A 19157-nucleotide genomic window follows, 5' to 3' on the forward strand; every position below is an offset into this window, starting at 1 on the left:
TATCTATTTATTGTTGTCATTTTATTATTATTTGTTTCCTATTTTCTGTCATTATTCATTTATTTGGGCCTCGAAGCCAAAGTTGTACTTAATACGGATGGAGCAAGATTACTCAGAATCTCTTAACTTCAGAGATTTTTCTGTTTTGAATCGTTTGAAGTAACTCTCTAAACGTTTCTTAATTCCTTTTCAAAATTAAGTGGCGACTCTCAAAAAGTCAAAATTTCCGCAAAACAGTACTCACCATTCGTATCTAATCCTCAACCCTTGGATCAAACACTGTCCAGTATACGACTCATCCAACCAAGTCGTTACCACAACATATGATCCATATCCATAACCTGTATCCCTAGCAGAATGAAATACCAGGAGGATCAAACTCTACCCACCATACGAGTCCCTGATACGACTCTTATAAAGCCCTACGACTCATACGCCTAAATCGTACCCATTCCAGTGACCAAAAGCATCCCACTAACTAATACTAGTCAGCATACGACAGGACCATGCCACCCATACCCCAACATATGGCTCGTACCCATAAGTCTTATTGGGTCTGGAGAATGAAAATTCTAGGAAATTTTCTAAGGGTCAAAACCCAGGATATTTCAGTCTTCCCCACTAGGAACATTCATCCTCGAATGACAGACAAGGTAGGGGTAACCATACCCAAAGTCATTTGCATTATCAAACATTCTTTTAACAAAATTTGAAAACAAAGAGGCAAAGATGTTAATTTTTTCATTAACAAACTCAAAAAATAAAGATGTGTTGAAGACACATACCTTCCGCTCGAATCCCAGGAGCAGAAAACAGATGCAGATACTTCGACTTCTTGTTCTCCTCCACTTCCTAAGTAGCTTCTTCCACCTTATGGTTCCGCCATAGAACCGCAAACGAAGCCACATCCTTGGTCCACAACCGATGAACTTTCATATCTAATATCTCAACCAGGACATCTTCATAAGACAGAGAATCCGAAATACCAATCCTTCCAAAGGAACAACCGAAGAAGGATCACCAATACACTTCCTCAACATGGAAACATGAAAAACTGGAAGAACCAAACTTAAGCTAGATGGCAACTTCAACTCATAAGCAACATTGCCAACTTTTGCAAAATCTCATAAGGACCAACATACCGAGGACTGAGTTTCTACTTTTTACCAAATCACACCACTCCATTCATGGGAGACACCTTGAGGAACTCCCTATCCCCGACCTCAAACTCCAAGTCTCTATGCCTAACATCTGCATAGGACTTTTGGCGACTTTGGGCAGCTTAAAGCCTATCCCGAATAACCTTGACCTTCTCCATCACTTGGTAAACCAAATCGAAGCCAAACATGTCCACCTCTCCAAGCCCAAACCAACCAATAGTAGATCTACACCTCCTACCATACAACATCTCAAAAGTAGTCATACCAATACTCGAATAATAGCTATTGTTGTGATCAAACTCCTCCAAAGGTAGATGCTCAAACCAATTACCACCATAGCCAATCACACAGGCCTGAAGCATATCCTCTAATGTCTGAATAGTTCTCTCTGTTTACCCATTCGACTACGGATAAAAAATAGTACTCAGCCTAACCTTAGTCCCCAACCCTTTCTGGAAAGACCGCCAGAAGTGAGACGTAAACTGCATACCATGATAAAAAATAATCAATACAGGAGCCCCATGAAGCTTCACAATCTCCTAAAGATACAACTTCACATAATCCTCTATCAAAAAGGTAGTCCACACTGGCAAGAAGTGAGCAGACTTAGCCATCATATCCAAGATGACCCAAATTGAATCATACTGATTCCAAGAATGAGGAAGACCGATAACGAAGTCCATATTGATCACTTTCCACTTTCATTTGGGCAAATCAATTTCTTGATATAACCCTTATGGAATCATATGCCCAACCTTAACTTGTTGACACTCCATACACTTGGCCACAAAATCAACCACATCCTTTTTCATGCCATTCCACTAATAGATCTCGTTGAGATCATGATACATCCTAGTCAATTCGGGATGAACAACATAGCAATACTCATTCTCCTCAACCAAAAACCCTTTGTCGCAACCCGTCGACATCAGGAACACACAACCTCCCTGGGTACCGTAAAGTACTATCACCATTGATCTCAAACACCACTACCTTTTTCCCACCAATGTTACTTTTTATTTTCATCAAAACAGGATCCAACACTTGTTTCTCCTTAATCTCTGCACCAAGAGACGATCGAACCACTTCTTCCACCATCTCACTACCATCCTTGGGGTTCAAAAGGCGAACTCCAAGATTAGCCAAGCGGTTAATATCCTTCACCAATTCCCACTTTTCTTTCTCCACATGAGCCAAATTCCATATGGATAACCTGGTAAAAGCATCAGTAACCACGTTAGCCTTACCTGGGTGGTAGTGAAGACTCATATCATAATCCTTGAGAAGCTCAAGCCATATTCTCTGCCTGAGATTAAGGTTTTTTTAGTGAACATGTACTGAGGACTCTTGTGATCAGAAAAGATATCCACATGAACACCATACAAATAATGCCGCTACATTTTCAAAGCAAACACAACCGCCAACAACTTCAAATCATGAGTAGGATAATTCCTCTCATGTACCTTCAACTGCCTGGAAGCATAGGCAATCACCTTCCCATGCTGCATCAAAGCACAACCAAGCCCTACCCGAGATACATCACAATAAACCACAAACCCATTATTCCCCCGATAAAGTCAAGATTGAAGTCAAAGTCAATTTATCCTTCAACTCCTCAAAACTTCCTTCACAAGTATCCGACCAAGAAAACTTAACCTTCTTCTGAGTTAACTTAGTCAAAGGAGCAATTATCGAAGAAAAGCTTTCCACAAATCACTTATAATACCCGACTAAACCCTAGAAGCTCTGAATATTGAATGGAGTCGCAAGCCTAGGCCACCCCTTCACCGTAACAACCTTTTGAGGATCAACCATTACTCCCTCGCTAGAAATAATATGACCCAAGAAAGTCACGGCGTTCAACCAAAACTTGCACTTAGAGAACTTGGCATACAAATATTGTTCTTTTAAGGTCTGCAACACCACATGAAGGTGATTAGCATGATCTACCTCACTCCTCTAATAAACCAAAATGTCATTAATAAACACAATAACTAAGATTTCCAAATACTGCCTAAAAACTTTGTTCATCAAGTCCATAAATGTTGTTGGAGCGTTAGTCAATCCAAATGACATTACCAAGAACTCAAAATGCCCATACTGAGTAAGAAAAGTCGTCTTAGGGATATCCACCACCCTAATAGGTACCCATACTAAAGATCTATCTTAGAAAAGAACTTGGCACCCTGTAATTGATCAAATAGATCATCTATCCTCGAGAGAGAATATTTTTTCTTGATCGTCATCTTGTTCAACTGGCTGTAGTCAATGCACATCTGAAGAGAACCATCCTTGTTGCGCACAAACAACACCGGTGCACCACATGGAGAAATACTAGGATGAATAAACCCCTTGTCCTGAAGATTCTTAAGTTGCTCTTTGAGTTCTCTTAACTCAGTCGGAGCTATTCTATATGGAGGAATAGAAATTGGATGAGTGTTCGGAAGCAAATCAATACCAAACTCTATTTTTCTATCTGGAGGAACACCAGGAAGATCATCCGGAAAGACCTCTGGAAACACATTAGCCACAGGGATTGAAAACAAAGAAGAAACTTCTGAGTTAGAATCTTTAACCCGAACCAAGTGATAAATACAACCCTTGGAGATTAACCTCTGAGCTCTAAGATAAGAAATAAACCTCCTCCTAGTAGCTAAGGAACTACCTTCCCATTCTATAACTGGTTCACTAGGAAACTTAAATATAACCTTACAGGTCCAACAATCCAAGGATGCGTAACAAGAATGCAACTAATTCATTCCCAGAATTACATCAAAATCTACCATATCCAACTCAAACAGATCCACCAAGGTCTTCTTGCCACCAATAAATACCCCCTATAGACTCTCTTAGCAATAACTGAGTCACTTACTAGGGTAGAAATATTAAAAAGATCTTAAATAACTTTTGGATCAAAACCAAAAAATACTTAATAATTTTTTTTTTAAAAAAAATTATAATCTGATATTGCTAAAAAAAAAATGAAGTCCCTCAAATTTAAGGGCCTAAGGCGGTCGCCTATTTCTTATAATGGTAGAGCTTCCCCTGCGCACTAGGGTATTTGTGTCCCTCTTCATCACATGTCCGCACTATCTCAATCTCGCTTTACTCATATTGCCTTTCATCAAAATCACAACCATTTTGTCACGAATAACCTCATTTCTAATTCTATCCCTTTTAGTAAATTCACGCATTCATCACTACATTCTCATCCCTATCACTTTCATTTTTTGATTGTGAATATTTTTAACTGACTAACGCTTCGCTATATAAAACATAGCAAACTAATTAATGCACTCTATAGATGTTAGACTGAAATTGAACCAAAATTTTGATGATGGAGTCGAACAAACAAACCTCAGAACATTCGAGAAAGGAAATGAAAAGTCTCCTATTGAATAATATCTGAAAATCTCACATACCATCACTAACACTTACGTTTATAAATTAATCACATTTGGGTCGGGTATCCACTAAACAAACATGGGCCAAGAATGTTAAAAAGGTTATTTGTGCAATCAAAATACACAAGCCTAAAATATAAATTGTGTGCAAACAATTATACATATGTGACTGAAATAAAGTGACTACGTAATAACTCCAACACCCCCTTAAGTTGGAGGGTGTACACACACCAAACTTGCCAAGAATGCGATAATGAGCAGGACCAGGGAGCGAATCGGTGAAAATATCAGCAAATTGAGCAATGAAAGAAATGAAATGCGGTGAAATAAGACCAGAATTGAGGCATTCATAAATATAATGACAGTCAATTTCGATATGCGCTCACGGTAATAAGGGTTTCGGGCAATGTGTAAAGCAGCCTAGCTATCACAATAAATAAAAACTAGATGAGAAATAGGATAACCAAAGTCATATAGTAAACGCGCCAACCATGATATTTCAGCCATCACTTTTTGAATAGTAAGATATTCTGCTTCAGCAGAAGAAAGAGAAAATGTGGGTTGCTTTTTACTCTTCTGAGAAATGGGAGAGCCACCCAATGTAAAGAAATAACTAGTGACTGAATTACAAGATTGAGCACAAGCTTTCCAATCAGAATCAGAATAAGTCAACAATGCCATATTAGAGGAATTTATCAATAATAGTCCCTGATCAGGAGAATTTATCAAATACCGCAAAACATGAAGTCCAGCAAGAAGATGTGGCACCTGAGAAGTCTGAAGAAATTAGCTCAAACGTTGAATAGAGTAAGAAATATCCGATCATGCATGTTGGTGAAAATTCAATTTACTAACAAGATAGCGATAAGTAAAAGGATTAGTAAGCGGAGCCCCCATATCAACTGTAAGTTTAAGGGATGCATCTATTAGAGTAGTAACAGGGGGAAATTGGTTAGGGTGAAATTCAGATAATAACTTAGAAGTAAACTTCTTTTGAGACATGAGATAACCTTAAGGATGAGCAGTGATTTTAAGTCCCTAAAAAGGTGAACAGAACCAAGGTCTTTTATCTTAAACTAAGAATCCAGAAAAGCAGATCATCTAATTCAGTAAAATTATCACCAGCAAGGAGGATATCATCAACATAGCCAACCAAGACAATCAGAGATCCATTAATTGACTTAGTAAACAAAGAATAGTCATTCTTACTATAGGAATAAGCTCTATGTCATAGAGCCTATGAAAGTTAAGAAACCATTGTCTAGAAGCCTGTTTCAGACCATAATGGAACTTTTTTAACTTGCAAACTAGTGGAAAAGGTGTGGTGACAGAAGAATAGATATCCAGGTAGGGTGGGGGCTTCATATAAACCTCCTCATAAAGATCCCATGGAGGAAAGCATTATTAACATCCAATTGATAGATAGTCTAGTTTTGTTTAACGCTATGGATAACAAAACTTTAATAGTAGTAAATTTGACCACATGTGAGAAGGTCTCAGTATAATCTATCCCTTTTTTTAGGTGTCACCTCGAATAACCAATCTAGCCTTATATCTTTCAATTGAGCCATTAGATTTATGTTTGATTTTGTACACCCCTTTACATGAAATAGGATTTTTATGAGGAGGTAAAGGGACAAGGTCTCAAGTATGATTAGCCTCAATATCTTGGAATTCCTTAAGAAAGGCATCTTGCCAAACAGGATGACCCACAGCCTGGTGATATGACTAAGGTTCATGTACAGGTGCATTAAGAGAGGATACCTTTGAGACAAATCTACAAACATAATCTGAGAGATTAGAACAAGAAAAAGTATGTCTAGTAGATTTTCTGACTAGAACAGGAAAATCTGAAGTCGAAATAGATACTGAAGCAGGTACATGAGTAGGTAAAGGTAGAGTGGAACAGAAATGTCAGAAGATAGAGTAGGAGAAGAAGAAAATATAATAGAAAAAGTGGGTAGAGATAGATCCATTGAAGGTGAAGGATGAGAAACAAGAGCTGAAGGTTCATAGAAATAGGAAAAAATATGTTCATGAAAGACGACATCTCTGAAAAAGAAAATAGATTTAGTTCAGATGTTAAGCAACTTATAACCTTTCTTTCCAAATGGATACCCAATGAAAATACAAGGAATGACTCTTGGCTGAAATTTATCTCTCCCGGCGCAGAGGTAGTTTCATAACATAGACATCCAAAAGATCTTAGATGATCGTATGTAGGAAGGGAACCATGTAGTTTTTCATAAGGAGATATCTGGTATAGAATAGAAGAAGGTAGTTTATTGATGATATAGTAGAAGTCAGCACACAATCTCCCCAAAACTTGATGGGATGTTTAGATTGGAAAAACAAGGCTCTAGAAGTCTCTAAAAGGTGTTTATGTTTCTTTTCCACAATACCGTTTTGTTGTAGTGTATGTGGAATGAAAGTTTGATGAAGAATGTCATTTTTAGTTAAAAAAAGAATATGTTTCAAGGCTGCTACCTATATAATAAGCATTGTAAGATCTGAAGGATTGGACAACAGCATTGAAGTAAACCTTTACCATAGAGATAAAAGCTTTAAGAATGGAAGGGCATTGTTTTTGCAAGCAATGAGATAAGTCCGTATAACTCTAGAAAAATAATCAACTAAGGTAATGAAATACTTATAACCATTATATATCCTGGTAGATAGGGTCCCCATATGTCAACATAGACCAGTTGAAAAGGAAGAGTGGAATGAATAGTGCTCTAAGGAAAGGAAAGTCTATGTTGTCTGGCTAAAGGACATATATTGCAGTTAAAATACTGAGTGGGGAAATGTTTTGAAAGAAGGAACGGGATAGGTCTCCTCTTTTGATATGGTGCAAAAACATACCTATTTTATTAAAATTTTTAGGTGAAGTACAAGAGGATTTTGTAACATAGGAACGACTATTATCAATGCAACTAAAATTGGAAAAAGGAACTGAACTAGGAACAGAATGTGTAAAATCAACAGACAGGTGCTCAAAATCTATTGATGCAGACACAACAATATGAAAGTAATACAATCCATTTTCAGCCTTACCAACTTCCAGTGTCCTCTTCAGAGAAGGGCCTTTCAAATGACAAGTAGAAATGAAAAAAATATCTAAGCATAAGAGATTTTTTATCAATTGGAAAATAGACAGCAAGTTGAAGTGGAAAGATGGGTGTAAAAGAACATTGTGCAAGGTAATATCATCTCTTAGGTCCAAGGAACCAGTAGACACGATCTTCACTTTGTATCAATTTGGCAAGGTAATAAGAAAAAGATGGGTTAAAGGTTGTAGGTTATGTAGGAGATGTTTGTGTTGTGTCATATGATTCGTTGCTCTTGAGTCTAAAATCCAAGAATTTACACCTAAAATGGATGAGGTACAGACATTATAACCATTAGCAGTAAACACGGTACTGTTTGACAAACTTTCAAAGTTTGTAAACCTTGATGGTTCTCCATGATAAAACTAATTATGATTTCCACAAGAGAGTTGCACTTATTAGAAAAGGCTCATGACATGATGATATTGTTCTTTGTTTAATCCAATGTGCAAATTCGTCCTTAGGAGGTGGAACATATGGTTTTAAAATCAGAATAGAAACGGATGGCTGAATAACTGAATCCTTTTGTTGGACACAAGCAGTAGGTGGTTTCTTGTTCTTTGTGAATTTGGAACCAGATGGAAAACCATAAATCCTATAGCAGGTATCAACATTATGACCAGGCTCTTACAGTATCTGCATATCACAGACCTATTTGAATGTTTATTAGAGGTGAAATTGATCTTTTGATGAAAAGATCTGTTGTTATGGTTATGGATAGATGTGGAAGCATTGAACGAAGCTAACTAACTGAGAAATTTGGAACTCCAGGCTGAGTCTCCTTCTGGATTTCATCCTGTAAACTTTACTTATTGATGGTAAAGGAGACATTATCGGTGTATTGCTCATTACGGTGGAATAGATCTCATTCAGTCCACTGAGGAAATTAAATAGTTGTTGGTCTTGGATGGATTTTCTTAGAGCCTCACAAGTACACTCAGGGCCAACATAGGATGCACTGAGTTCATCCCAAAGTGGCTTCATTTTTGTGAAGTATGTGGCTATGTTAGAAGATCCCTGAACTATGAAGTTAATTTACTTTTGGATATGAATATATCTGGACCCATTCTACTGACTAAATCTATCATTGATGTCCTTCCAAACATCCCTAGCACTGGGAAGGCATATAACACTAATGGCTATATCTCTTGAGAGAAAATTAGTAATCCAGGCCTTAACCATATGGTCACATCTCTCCAGAATTGAAAATAAGAATTGTTGGGTTCGGGTCTAGAAAATTTTTCATTGACCATTCCCAACTTGTTTTTAGCTGATAGAGAGGTAATCATGCTATTCCTTCAAATAGCAAACCCAGACCCACTAAAAACTATAGGCACTAGCTGAAAGCAAGGGATTTTAGACGAGTGGATATAGTAAGGATGAGATGGGTCCAAGGTTAATTCTTCAAAACCAGTAGTACTGGTTGAAGCACTATTTGTTCACTCAGAGTTACTCACAGGATTCACCATATTCAGTATTATATCCAAATTACACAACGATAACCAACAATATTAATCTACAACTGAAATCCACTAAATTTATGCCAATATTATCTATTATGACAACCAACAACGTCAAAACTACAACTGAAATCCAGCAAATCTATGCTAATACCATTTATTATATCTACGTGCCAGTGATTTCACTTGAGTTCCAAGGCTATCACTAATTTCTGAGTAAAAACAGAGTTATGAAAAGGATTTATCAGTCTTCTTCGGAAACCTGAAGGAGAAAAGGTCTTGTTCAACAACAAATGTGCTTAAAACTTGATTGGACCTCCATGGATGCTGGGTCAATCTTCACAACTCCATTTTAGGGTATGTTCGAACGGAAAAGAAGGAAGAAATGGATCGAATGTCCCTCTCTGATACCATGTTAGACTGAAATTGAATCAGAATTTCGAGGACAGAGTCGAACAAAGAAACCTCAGAACATTCGATAAAGAAGAGAGGAAGGAAATGAAAAGTCTCTCATCGAATAATATTTGAAAATCTCACCTACCATCACTAATACTTGCGTTTATATATTAATCACATTTAAACCGGGTATCCACTAAATAAATATGGGCCAAGAATGACAAAAAGATCGTCTGTTCAATCAAAATACACAAGCCTAAAATATAAAATGTATGTAAACAATTATACATATATGACTGAAACAAAGTGACTACGTAATAACTCCAACAATAGAACTTCCCTTTTAAGCTAAAATATAGCTCGCGATTAGAACTTTACCGATGAGGTGGTAACATATAAATTGATACATATATAATATGTTTTTTTCTCAAATATAATATTATATACAAAAAAAGCATAAATATATCCCTAAATTTTAATGAATGGTACAAATATACCCTCCGTTATATTTTGGGTACAAATATACTTAATGAAAAGGTGCAAATATATCCTCGAACTTTAATAAATGATACAAATATATCCTCCATTATACTTTGGGTACAAATATACCCTTGTCATTAATGAAAAGGTACAAATACACTCTTTTCATTAACGGCGGGACACGTGTCAGCATCGTATTGATTGACCCTTTTTAATTTATTTTAGTTGTGAATAATTTAATTCATTCTAAATTATAACCTATATCCGGTCCAAATAACCCGACTCAACCTGTGATATAATGAGGACCTTGGTTTGGCCGAGGAATATCCAAACTTTGCAAGCTTTCTTATGTTTCGGTTCTTAAAATGGTGTCTTTTTGTTCACTCTTTGAAGTTGGTGAATAATGGTGTAACAATAAATTTAAAGCAGGTAACAACAACCAGAAATCAGAAACAATTTCTGATTCATCGATGCTCATGAATCAAAAAAAACAAACAACAGTCGTTCAGGAGGAACATTAAATAATATCAGAATATTAATCTAATATCAAAACGTTAAATAAGGTGACAATATTAAACAAATCTCTACTCCATTCTAGATGGTAGATGGATCGAAACATGAATCGAACCGACACGTTTGTTAGAGTTTTTTGGATTAGTGAGAGAGTGTGAGTGCGAGAGAGTGAAAGAAAGTAACACACATAAATAGAGACGTGTGATATGTCTCTTGAAGTTTCTCTATTACACGGGTCGGATCGGGTTATTTGGATCATATATGAGTTATAATTTAGGATAGATTAAATTTTTTACAAATAAAATAAATTAAAAAGGATCAATCAATACGATGCTGGCACGTGTCCCGTTGTTAATGAGAAGGGTATATTTGTACCCAAAGTATGACAGAGAAAATATTTGTATTATTTATATTTTTTTGTTAATAACAAGAATATATTTATACCCAAAATATGACAAAAGTATATTTATATAGTTTATTAAAATTTGAGATATATTTATACCTTTTCCGTATTATATATGAAGCAGTGTGACGAAATATTTTGTTTTGGGGCAGTATAAATTTCCAACAATTTTTTCCTCTTATCTTTTCTTTTCCTCGTCAGATGCAATTGGTAATTGCTATCCATTAATGATGTTATTTCTTTCAATTGGCCCTGGCAATTTTACTTGAAAATGGGATACATTTCCAATTATAGAAACGAAAAGATGGATTCACATTTTCTAGGCAATTCTGGAAGAGAGTGGAGAAATTGACACGAAGCAGAAGTGTCCAGGAGTCACTAGAAACTCTTAGCCACGTCCAGAAAACTTGACACGCCATCTAAATTCATACAGTGCCCACAAGTGAAGTTTTTAGTATTTGTTGGCTGTTGTTTATTATTTAAAAAGAATATAAACTGCCCAATTAATTTACAATCGAATACCAAGGTAAAATTTTGACAATCTTTTACACATACAGAAAGATCAAAGATGCAAACAAGATTGGCTATTTCTTCAGCAACAAAACTTCATAAACTCTTATTTGCACAACAATCTCAGAAGTACTTTCCATATAGATCATTTTCATCTTCTACTGGAGGTCGAACAGCTGATCCTGCTGTCCATTCTGGACCTCTTGAAGTAAGTAACTTATGAAATTTTTTGTGGTGATTTTTCAGATATGCTCAGCTATAACTACTATTTTAGAAAGTCCCGCTTATTCTTGATTTCATTTCCTTCACCAAAGGAAGTGTTTTTTTTTTTAGAAATCAATTCAAGAATTTCATTGAATCTAGCAATTAATATTGGTTAAGTTAATAAATTGGTCATGATTCAATTCACCCAAAGTTTAGCAGTTATAAATTAATCCACGTTAAAAGACTCAAAAATGTGTGAGTTGAAATATTTTCTTAAATGTTTAGAGCAAGTTTAGTCAATTTTACATGATATTTTTGATCTCCAAAATCAACGTTGTAAGTTTAGGTTACACTATCTTGACCTATTTTGGACAAGTAATTTGATTGTTTCATTTTCGATCCAAGTGGTTGAATTAAGTTAACAAACAACTCGTTTAATTTCAACTGAGTTAGACCACGATAACATATCCAGTATAATTTTCAATTTGCGGGATTTGGGAGCGTTAGAGAGGGTTGTTCTCGAGGAAGTTAGGTTGTTTCCTATAGACGATCCTCAGTCACTTCAACGAGTTTAGACGGTTGGTTAATTTTGTCACATATAATGTTGTAGGTTTCAAAGTTCATTTGAATGAGTTGAGTTACTTTGTTGTATTTGCAGGGAGATGACTTAGAGGAATCAGTAAAATTTGCAGAAAACGAAAGGAATCAACCCAATATAAAGCCCGGTAAGGACAGTGACACATTCGTACCACCCAAATCACCACTTGGATCATCTCAAAAGATCGAAAGCACCGGGGTACACCAACCTATAGACCCTTTGACACAACAAAAGAGACAGAAATCTAGTAATGCTACCAGTGATACATCATTTAAAGACATTAACTGCGCTGGAATGGATGGTACCCCGTGGCCCGATGAGGCGAAAGACAAGGGAGCTCAATTTGAAGACGACAAAGAGTACTTTAAGCATCATAAGCCATCTCCATTAGCGGAAATGGAGATGTCTGATACAAGGAAGCCGATCACACAGGCGACTGATGCGCCTGCACCTGATGGCATTCCTTTATACCCTGCTCCTGATGGCGGGGTGATGGTATGGAGGCCGGAACAACTGGATACGGCTGAAGAGGCTCTTTTGAGAGCTGTGGAGATATGGAAACAGAATGCTATGAGGGGTGATCCGGATTCACCTCAAGGTAGGATTCTTAGAAAGCTTCGCGGCGAGTACTGGTGATCCACGACTCTTTACTGAATCTTGCATCCAACTCAACCCGAAAAGCTAGTTGTCCTATGGTGTTAAATGATCCTCGGACTAAGCTCCGATGATGATTGTTTCTCTGGTTTTCTAATTGTTTGTTCTTGTTTTCTTTTGTAAGAAACAGACTTGTCTTCATGTTTGTAAATGGAAATCATGGTGGGGTCTTGGTTTTAACTTAAAGAAAAGGTATCTGTTGATTTTGAAAACAGAGACCATCGTTTAATAATACAGCATGTACTTCAAATGAGTGACCGACTTTTGTTTCATGCTGAGAAAAGTTGAACAAAAAATAGATGTAAAATTTCTTGTCGTATTTATGTGTGTTCAGTCTTTTGCTGTAGCTGTATATTTATACAAAAGGAAAAGTTAACGAGCAAGTAAATTTAATGTTCAAGAAAAATTAATGGGTTGTACAATCTTAATTATATTTTACTCTAATAAATACAGAAAAATAGAGTAACAAATACAGGAAAATAGAGAAAAAGTAAAAACAGCCCTAAAGTGGTAAAAAAGCGATGGACTGTTTTTTTGATTTCCAAGAGATAGGGACCCCAAGACTAGAAAAGAAATCACTGACAGATCGACAACAAGCAGCCCATAGGAATCGCAAAATGCTTGAATTTGAAATTGAAATCGCAAAATGCTTGAATTTAAAATAAAGGATCTGGAGATAAAGAAGAGCCCTAGACCTAGATCTTTACTTAGGTATCTTGAATGATAAACAGCTTGAAGGTGATCAGAACGAGGATTTTGCATATATTGACTAAGATGTTGGATTATATAAACAAGGTCAGATTGAGTATTTGTTAAAAGATTCAGCTTTTCCAAGGATCATCGATAAAATATCAGATTAATGAGAGGCTCATCAAAGGTGGAGGAAAGCTTAAGACTTGAATCTAATGGAGTAGACACGGGCTGAGATCCTAAACAATCAAATTTGATAAGGAGCTCTATTGCAAATTTTTGCTGGGTACGTTCCAGCATTCTCTCGCACCAATTCCATTCCCCAAAAGTAACGTGTCTCACCTAAATCTTTAATCTTGAATTTAAAATTTAATAATTTTTTAATCTCACCTATTTCCTCTGTATTGTTGTCAGTAATTAATATGTCATCAATATATACAGCTAAAAGAGTAACGAGGTTCCCTGTTACCTTGAAGAAGTGGGAGTAGTCGTTAAGTGAAGGAAACCTCGAGTGTTCAATACAGAAGACAACCGAACATATCATTAGCAGGAAGCCTATTTAAATTCATACAACGATTTACAATAACGACACACATGATTAGAAGAAAGAGGTGCCAAACTGGGAGGAAACTTCATATATACCTCCTCATCAAGATCTCTATGGAGAAATGCATTGTTCGCATCAAGATGATAAATTTTTCAAGCTTTCTTTACAACAACTGATAAAAGGCACCTAATTGTAGTGATTTTTACTATGGAAAAAAAAGTCTCTGTATAATCGATGTCTTCTCTTTATATATCTCCTCGGATCACCAATTGAGCCTTTAATCTATCCAAAGAACCATCAGATTTTGATTTCACTTTGTATACCTAATTGCAACGTTATGCCTTCTTCCCTTTTGGTAATTCAACAATGTCCCAAGTTCTGTTAGAATCTAATACATCAAATTCTTTAGCCATAGCAGTGGTCCAATCAGGATGCATAATAGCTTGTTCATATGATGATAGTTCAGTGATTTGACAAATAAAATTTATGAGAACCTGATTGGGTTCTGTTAAGGCAGGAAAAAAAAGTGGATTATAAAGGAGACAAAAGTGGGTTAGGAGAAAACGTAGAATAAGTTGTTGAACAAATATAATCTGACAAGTACTTGGGCTTTTGATGTTGCCTATGTTATCTTCGCAGCAAGGTATCTTGTTCAGAAGGTAACACTGTAGAACCTAATGGAGAACTAAAAAAAGATTGATCAGGTGTAGGATGTAAATCAGAGACACTTCTAGGATTGAGATCAATTTGTCGTGTGGACTCATTAGACAGGTAAGTATAATCATCTGAAACAGAAAAAAACTCGAGGAAAAGCTTGGACATAGGATTAGGTTGAACAAAAGGAAAAACATGTTCCACAAACTTGACATCCCTAGAAACTACCTTTTTTTGGGAATTGGATACCTTATGAAAACTCAAGGAAGGGCCCTAGGACTAAGCTTGTCCCTATTTCTAGAAAGAGTAGAAATGAAACACAAACATCCAAAAGGCTTTAAGATAGAGTAATTAGGAATAGTTTTGAATAAGACCTGGTACGATGATTTTTGTTTAAGAACAGAAGATGGAAATTTGTTAATCAAATGAGTGGCAATGAGCAAGCAATCATCACAGAACCTTTTAGGAGCATTAGATTGAAACAACAAGGTCCTACATGTTTCCAGCAAGTGTTTATGCTTTCTTTCTACCACACCATTTTGTTGTGGTGTAGTTGTACAAGTAGTTTGGTGTAAAATTCCTTTTGACTAAAAAAAATCTGTTTGCACCTTTTCCGTTCCCAACTCAAATGCATTATCTGATCTCACAAATTTGATTTTTGTGGAAAATTATCGTTCAATGAGAGATATAAAAGTTTGTAGAGTAGAAAAAACACTTGACTTGGTGCAAAGAAGAAAGGTCCAAGTACATCTTGAGAAGTCATCTATAATTGTCAAGAAATATTTTTCTCCTTTGTAAGTGGGAGTCTTATAAGGCCCCCAAGTGCTATGTGTATTATCTCAAAAAAAACTTTAGTAGTAATGGAACTAGTCGGGAAAAGGGGTTTGGTTTGTCTGGCCATGGGACAAATAGAACAAGGAAAATCTACTTTATCAGCTTTATTCAATTGCAATTGCTTGATGTTTTTCATAGCATGAAAAGGTAAATAACCTAATCTATTTTGCCATAGAAGCGTTGAAGTAGAAAGTAAACAAGTTGGAACAATTTTATTAATAACTTTACTGGAAGATTAAGTACAATCAGCTCTAATAGGACTAATTGACTCATGACATCCTGACTGAATAGAATTAGGTAAAAACTTAGACAAACATAAGACTGACTCTTGTCAGGAATTTAAAGACACTGGAATAGAAATTAAAGATGCTGGATCAACAAACTTCTAAGAAATCAACTCTATATGGTGTGTGTTATCCTTCATCACATATAGCTCTGTTGCAATATAACCTAGTACTTGCTTATTTTTCAAAAAAGGAGCCTGTATAGAACAATTTATTTTAAAAAAAATGATATTACAATCAAATTGAGTACATAACTGAGAAACTGATAACAAGTTACGTTTGAATGCAGAAACAAGAAGGACATGATGAAGTTCAAAATTCTGAGTTAAATGTAGACTACCTATATAGTCTACTTTAACCTTAAATGAATTTGGTAAAATGACTAAAATAGGAGAAGGTAGAGGCAATATGTTGTGCAACAGAGACTTGTCAAAGGTCATGTATTGTGAAGCGCCAGAGTCTATAATCCAGGTATGGTGCATTATTTTGAAAAAAGAAGAAGTAAATACATAATAAGCTATATGCATACCAGCCAGATTAACACTCGCACTAGCTTCAGAAGTTAATATTGTAAAACCTGATTGAACATCTTAAAACGTTTGCACCAGTTTGTCACATTGTTTTTTGGAAAAACCTTGATTGATAAGAAGACTAGTCATAGTATTTGCTCCATTGTCTTCTTTCTCAAAAAATTGAATTAGCCTGATAGTTAGTAGAATTTCCTTTCCTTGCCTTGTTGAACTTGAAGTGTGCAGGATACCCAATAAGTTTATAACAAACATCCTTGGTGTCACCAAATTTTTTGCAGTATTTGCAAAAAAGATCTGTCTTTTTAGTTTCTGTGTTTCCTGATGGATTAGCACCCCTGTAGTCATTTACTCTCTTAAACGGAGTTCATTTTTGTCCAGAAGTCATGATAATAGAAGATTCAGTAGCAAGACTATTATTAGAATGTACTTTATTTTATGATTATTCATGTAAGATAATAAAATAGGCTTGGGCAGTACTAGGAAGAGGCTTCATCATAAGTATGTTTCCTCTCACGCTACTAAATGCATCTTTAAGACCCATTAAAAACTGTATTAGTTGTTGGTCTTCATTCATTTTGATGTATGAGTTTTGGCTCCATAGTCACAGGTACATTTACAAATCATAAAAGTATTCAGGAGTTTTAGTTGGTCCCAGATTCTTTTAAGTTTTGTAAAATAACTTGCTCCATCGTTAGTACCTTGGCTGGTGTTATTAAAATCCCTTTGAAGTTAAAAAAGCCTTGCTCCATCTGTCTATCCATAGTGATCCTTAAGCTCAATCCAAAGCTCCCTAGCTCTCTGTGAGTAGATCACACTTTCAGAGATATCCCTGCTAAGGAAATTCAGCAACCAAGCAATGACCATGTCATTACATCTCTTCCACTAAGCAATGACCATGTCATTGCATCTCTTTCACTGATCAAACAGATGTGAATCTTCAGCAGGACACTTGCAATTTCCATTGATAAATCCAAGTTTATTTTAAGCCGAGAGCGATATGAGCACTCCCCTGCACCAGTTTCCATAGCAAGAACCATCAAAAGTGACATTCAACAATATCATTCCTCGGTTATCAGAAGTAGACAAAAAATAAGAATGGCAAAAGTCTACAAGCAAAGAAGTTGTTATGCCAAAATTTTCTTCTGTACCAGGTGTTGATAAAGAAGAATTGGAAGGGGAAGTACTCATGTTCAAAGAAGGATTTAAAATTGATTATCAAAAAAAATTATATTGCTTCTTAAGCATTCTCTGATACCATGAGAAAACTTGAGCAAACAATAGATGTAAATTTTTTTTTCATATTTTTATGTGTTCTGTCTTTTGCTGCAGCTGTACATTTATACAAAAGGAAAACCTAATGATCCAGCTGTACATTTATACAAAAGAAAAATCTAACGAGCAAGTAAACTTAATGTAATACCCCGAACTTTTCTTAGCTTAATTTAGCCCCTAGAATGTCAAGAGTCAACTTTAAAAATGAATGAATCTTGATATGAGTAGAATTTTTTAGATTTAGACCATTCAATGTGTAGATAATTGAATTAGCTTTCCAACAATACCAATTTTGCCTTAATCTGATACTCGGTTAAGAAGTTATGGCAATTTTAGTGAAAGCAGTAGATCACCGCGATAAGCACCGCGTCGCGGTGAAGGATAGATTCGCAATTGTCTGATTCTAGTGAAGCATCGCGATTGGCCCACGTTGCGGTGAAGCTCCAGATCCCGTTCGTACGATTCCAGTAGCTCATCACGATTAGCCTGTATCGTGCCAAAATTCCCAATTGGACAGACACCGCATCGCGGTGAAGTGAAACATGGCACTCGTTCTTTTCCAGTGACGCAACGCGATTACGCCGCATTGCGCCAAAGGCCAAAATGGCGATCATCCTTTTCCCAGTAAGCCACCGCGATAGCGTTGCGTTGCGGTGGGAGGCAAAATCGGGATTTCCAATTTCGAGAAAAATTTTAAAAGGGCAATTTAGCCTTTTCCCAATCCCCTAAATTGTGAATAACAGAGGATTAAACCTATTCTAAGCCTATTATGCTCACTTTTCATCAACTTTATCTCAAAAAAATCCTAGAACATCAAACCTTCATCCCCAAGAAATCCAAATTCCACCATTCTTTTTCCAAGATAACTCAAAAGTAAAGATTCCCAGTTCAAGAACTTCAAGAATCAATCTTCAAGAGTATAAATAGGAACTCAAAGTTCAAGTTTCTTTATCTAATCATCAATTAAGGTATGTGGGATTTTCGACAAGGATAATTCCTTCATCCTTGTGCCCAAAACTAGTTTTTAATTACAAAGTTACATGATTTTGTATGATTACCCACGAGTTTCAAATTAGGGTTCATACCCAATATTGTTATTTGCAAGATTATGAGATTTTAAGTGAATTAGATGTTAAATTACATGACTATTTTTGTATTTTCATGCGTATTTCAGAAATTTCCAGATTTAGACTTACATTATCAATATTTTCATTACTTAGCATGAGTTTTATGATGATTTGACATGAAATAGATGCATGGTTTATTAGCCCTAGTTTGAGTGTTGTTATTTCAAGAAGATTATGCTCTTAAGCATCCTATGACTTGTTATATTCAGATTTTGAATAAAGATTTGATCTTTTGATCTAAGCTTAGATATGGAATCCACTTTACAGATTTAGCTACAGTTGACAGTAAAAATATCTACAAGAGGTTTACAATTTACAAGAGATTTTCAT

General features: G+C 35.9%; 1 protein-coding gene across 1 annotated transcript; it reads left to right on the plus strand.

Annotated features, from left to right (window-relative positions):
• The first annotated feature begins 11063 nt into the window (after positions 1–11063).
• Positions 11064–13208, plus strand: LOC107864078. Its single transcript, XM_016710342.2, has 2 exons — positions 11064–11641; positions 12296–13208. The coding sequence occupies exons 1-2, from the start codon at positions 11492–11494 to the stop codon at positions 12869–12871; spliced, it is 726 nt and encodes a 241-aa protein (XP_016565828.1). The 5' UTR covers positions 11064–11491; the 3' UTR covers positions 12872–13208.
• Positions 13209–19157: the final 5949 nt, after the last annotated feature.

The sequence above is a fragment of the Capsicum annuum genome, chromosome 3 (assembly GCF_002878395.1).
Source record: "Capsicum annuum cultivar UCD-10X-F1 chromosome 3, UCD10Xv1.1, whole genome shotgun sequence".
Lineage (NCBI taxonomy): Eukaryota > Viridiplantae > Streptophyta > Magnoliopsida > Solanales > Solanaceae > Capsicum > Capsicum annuum.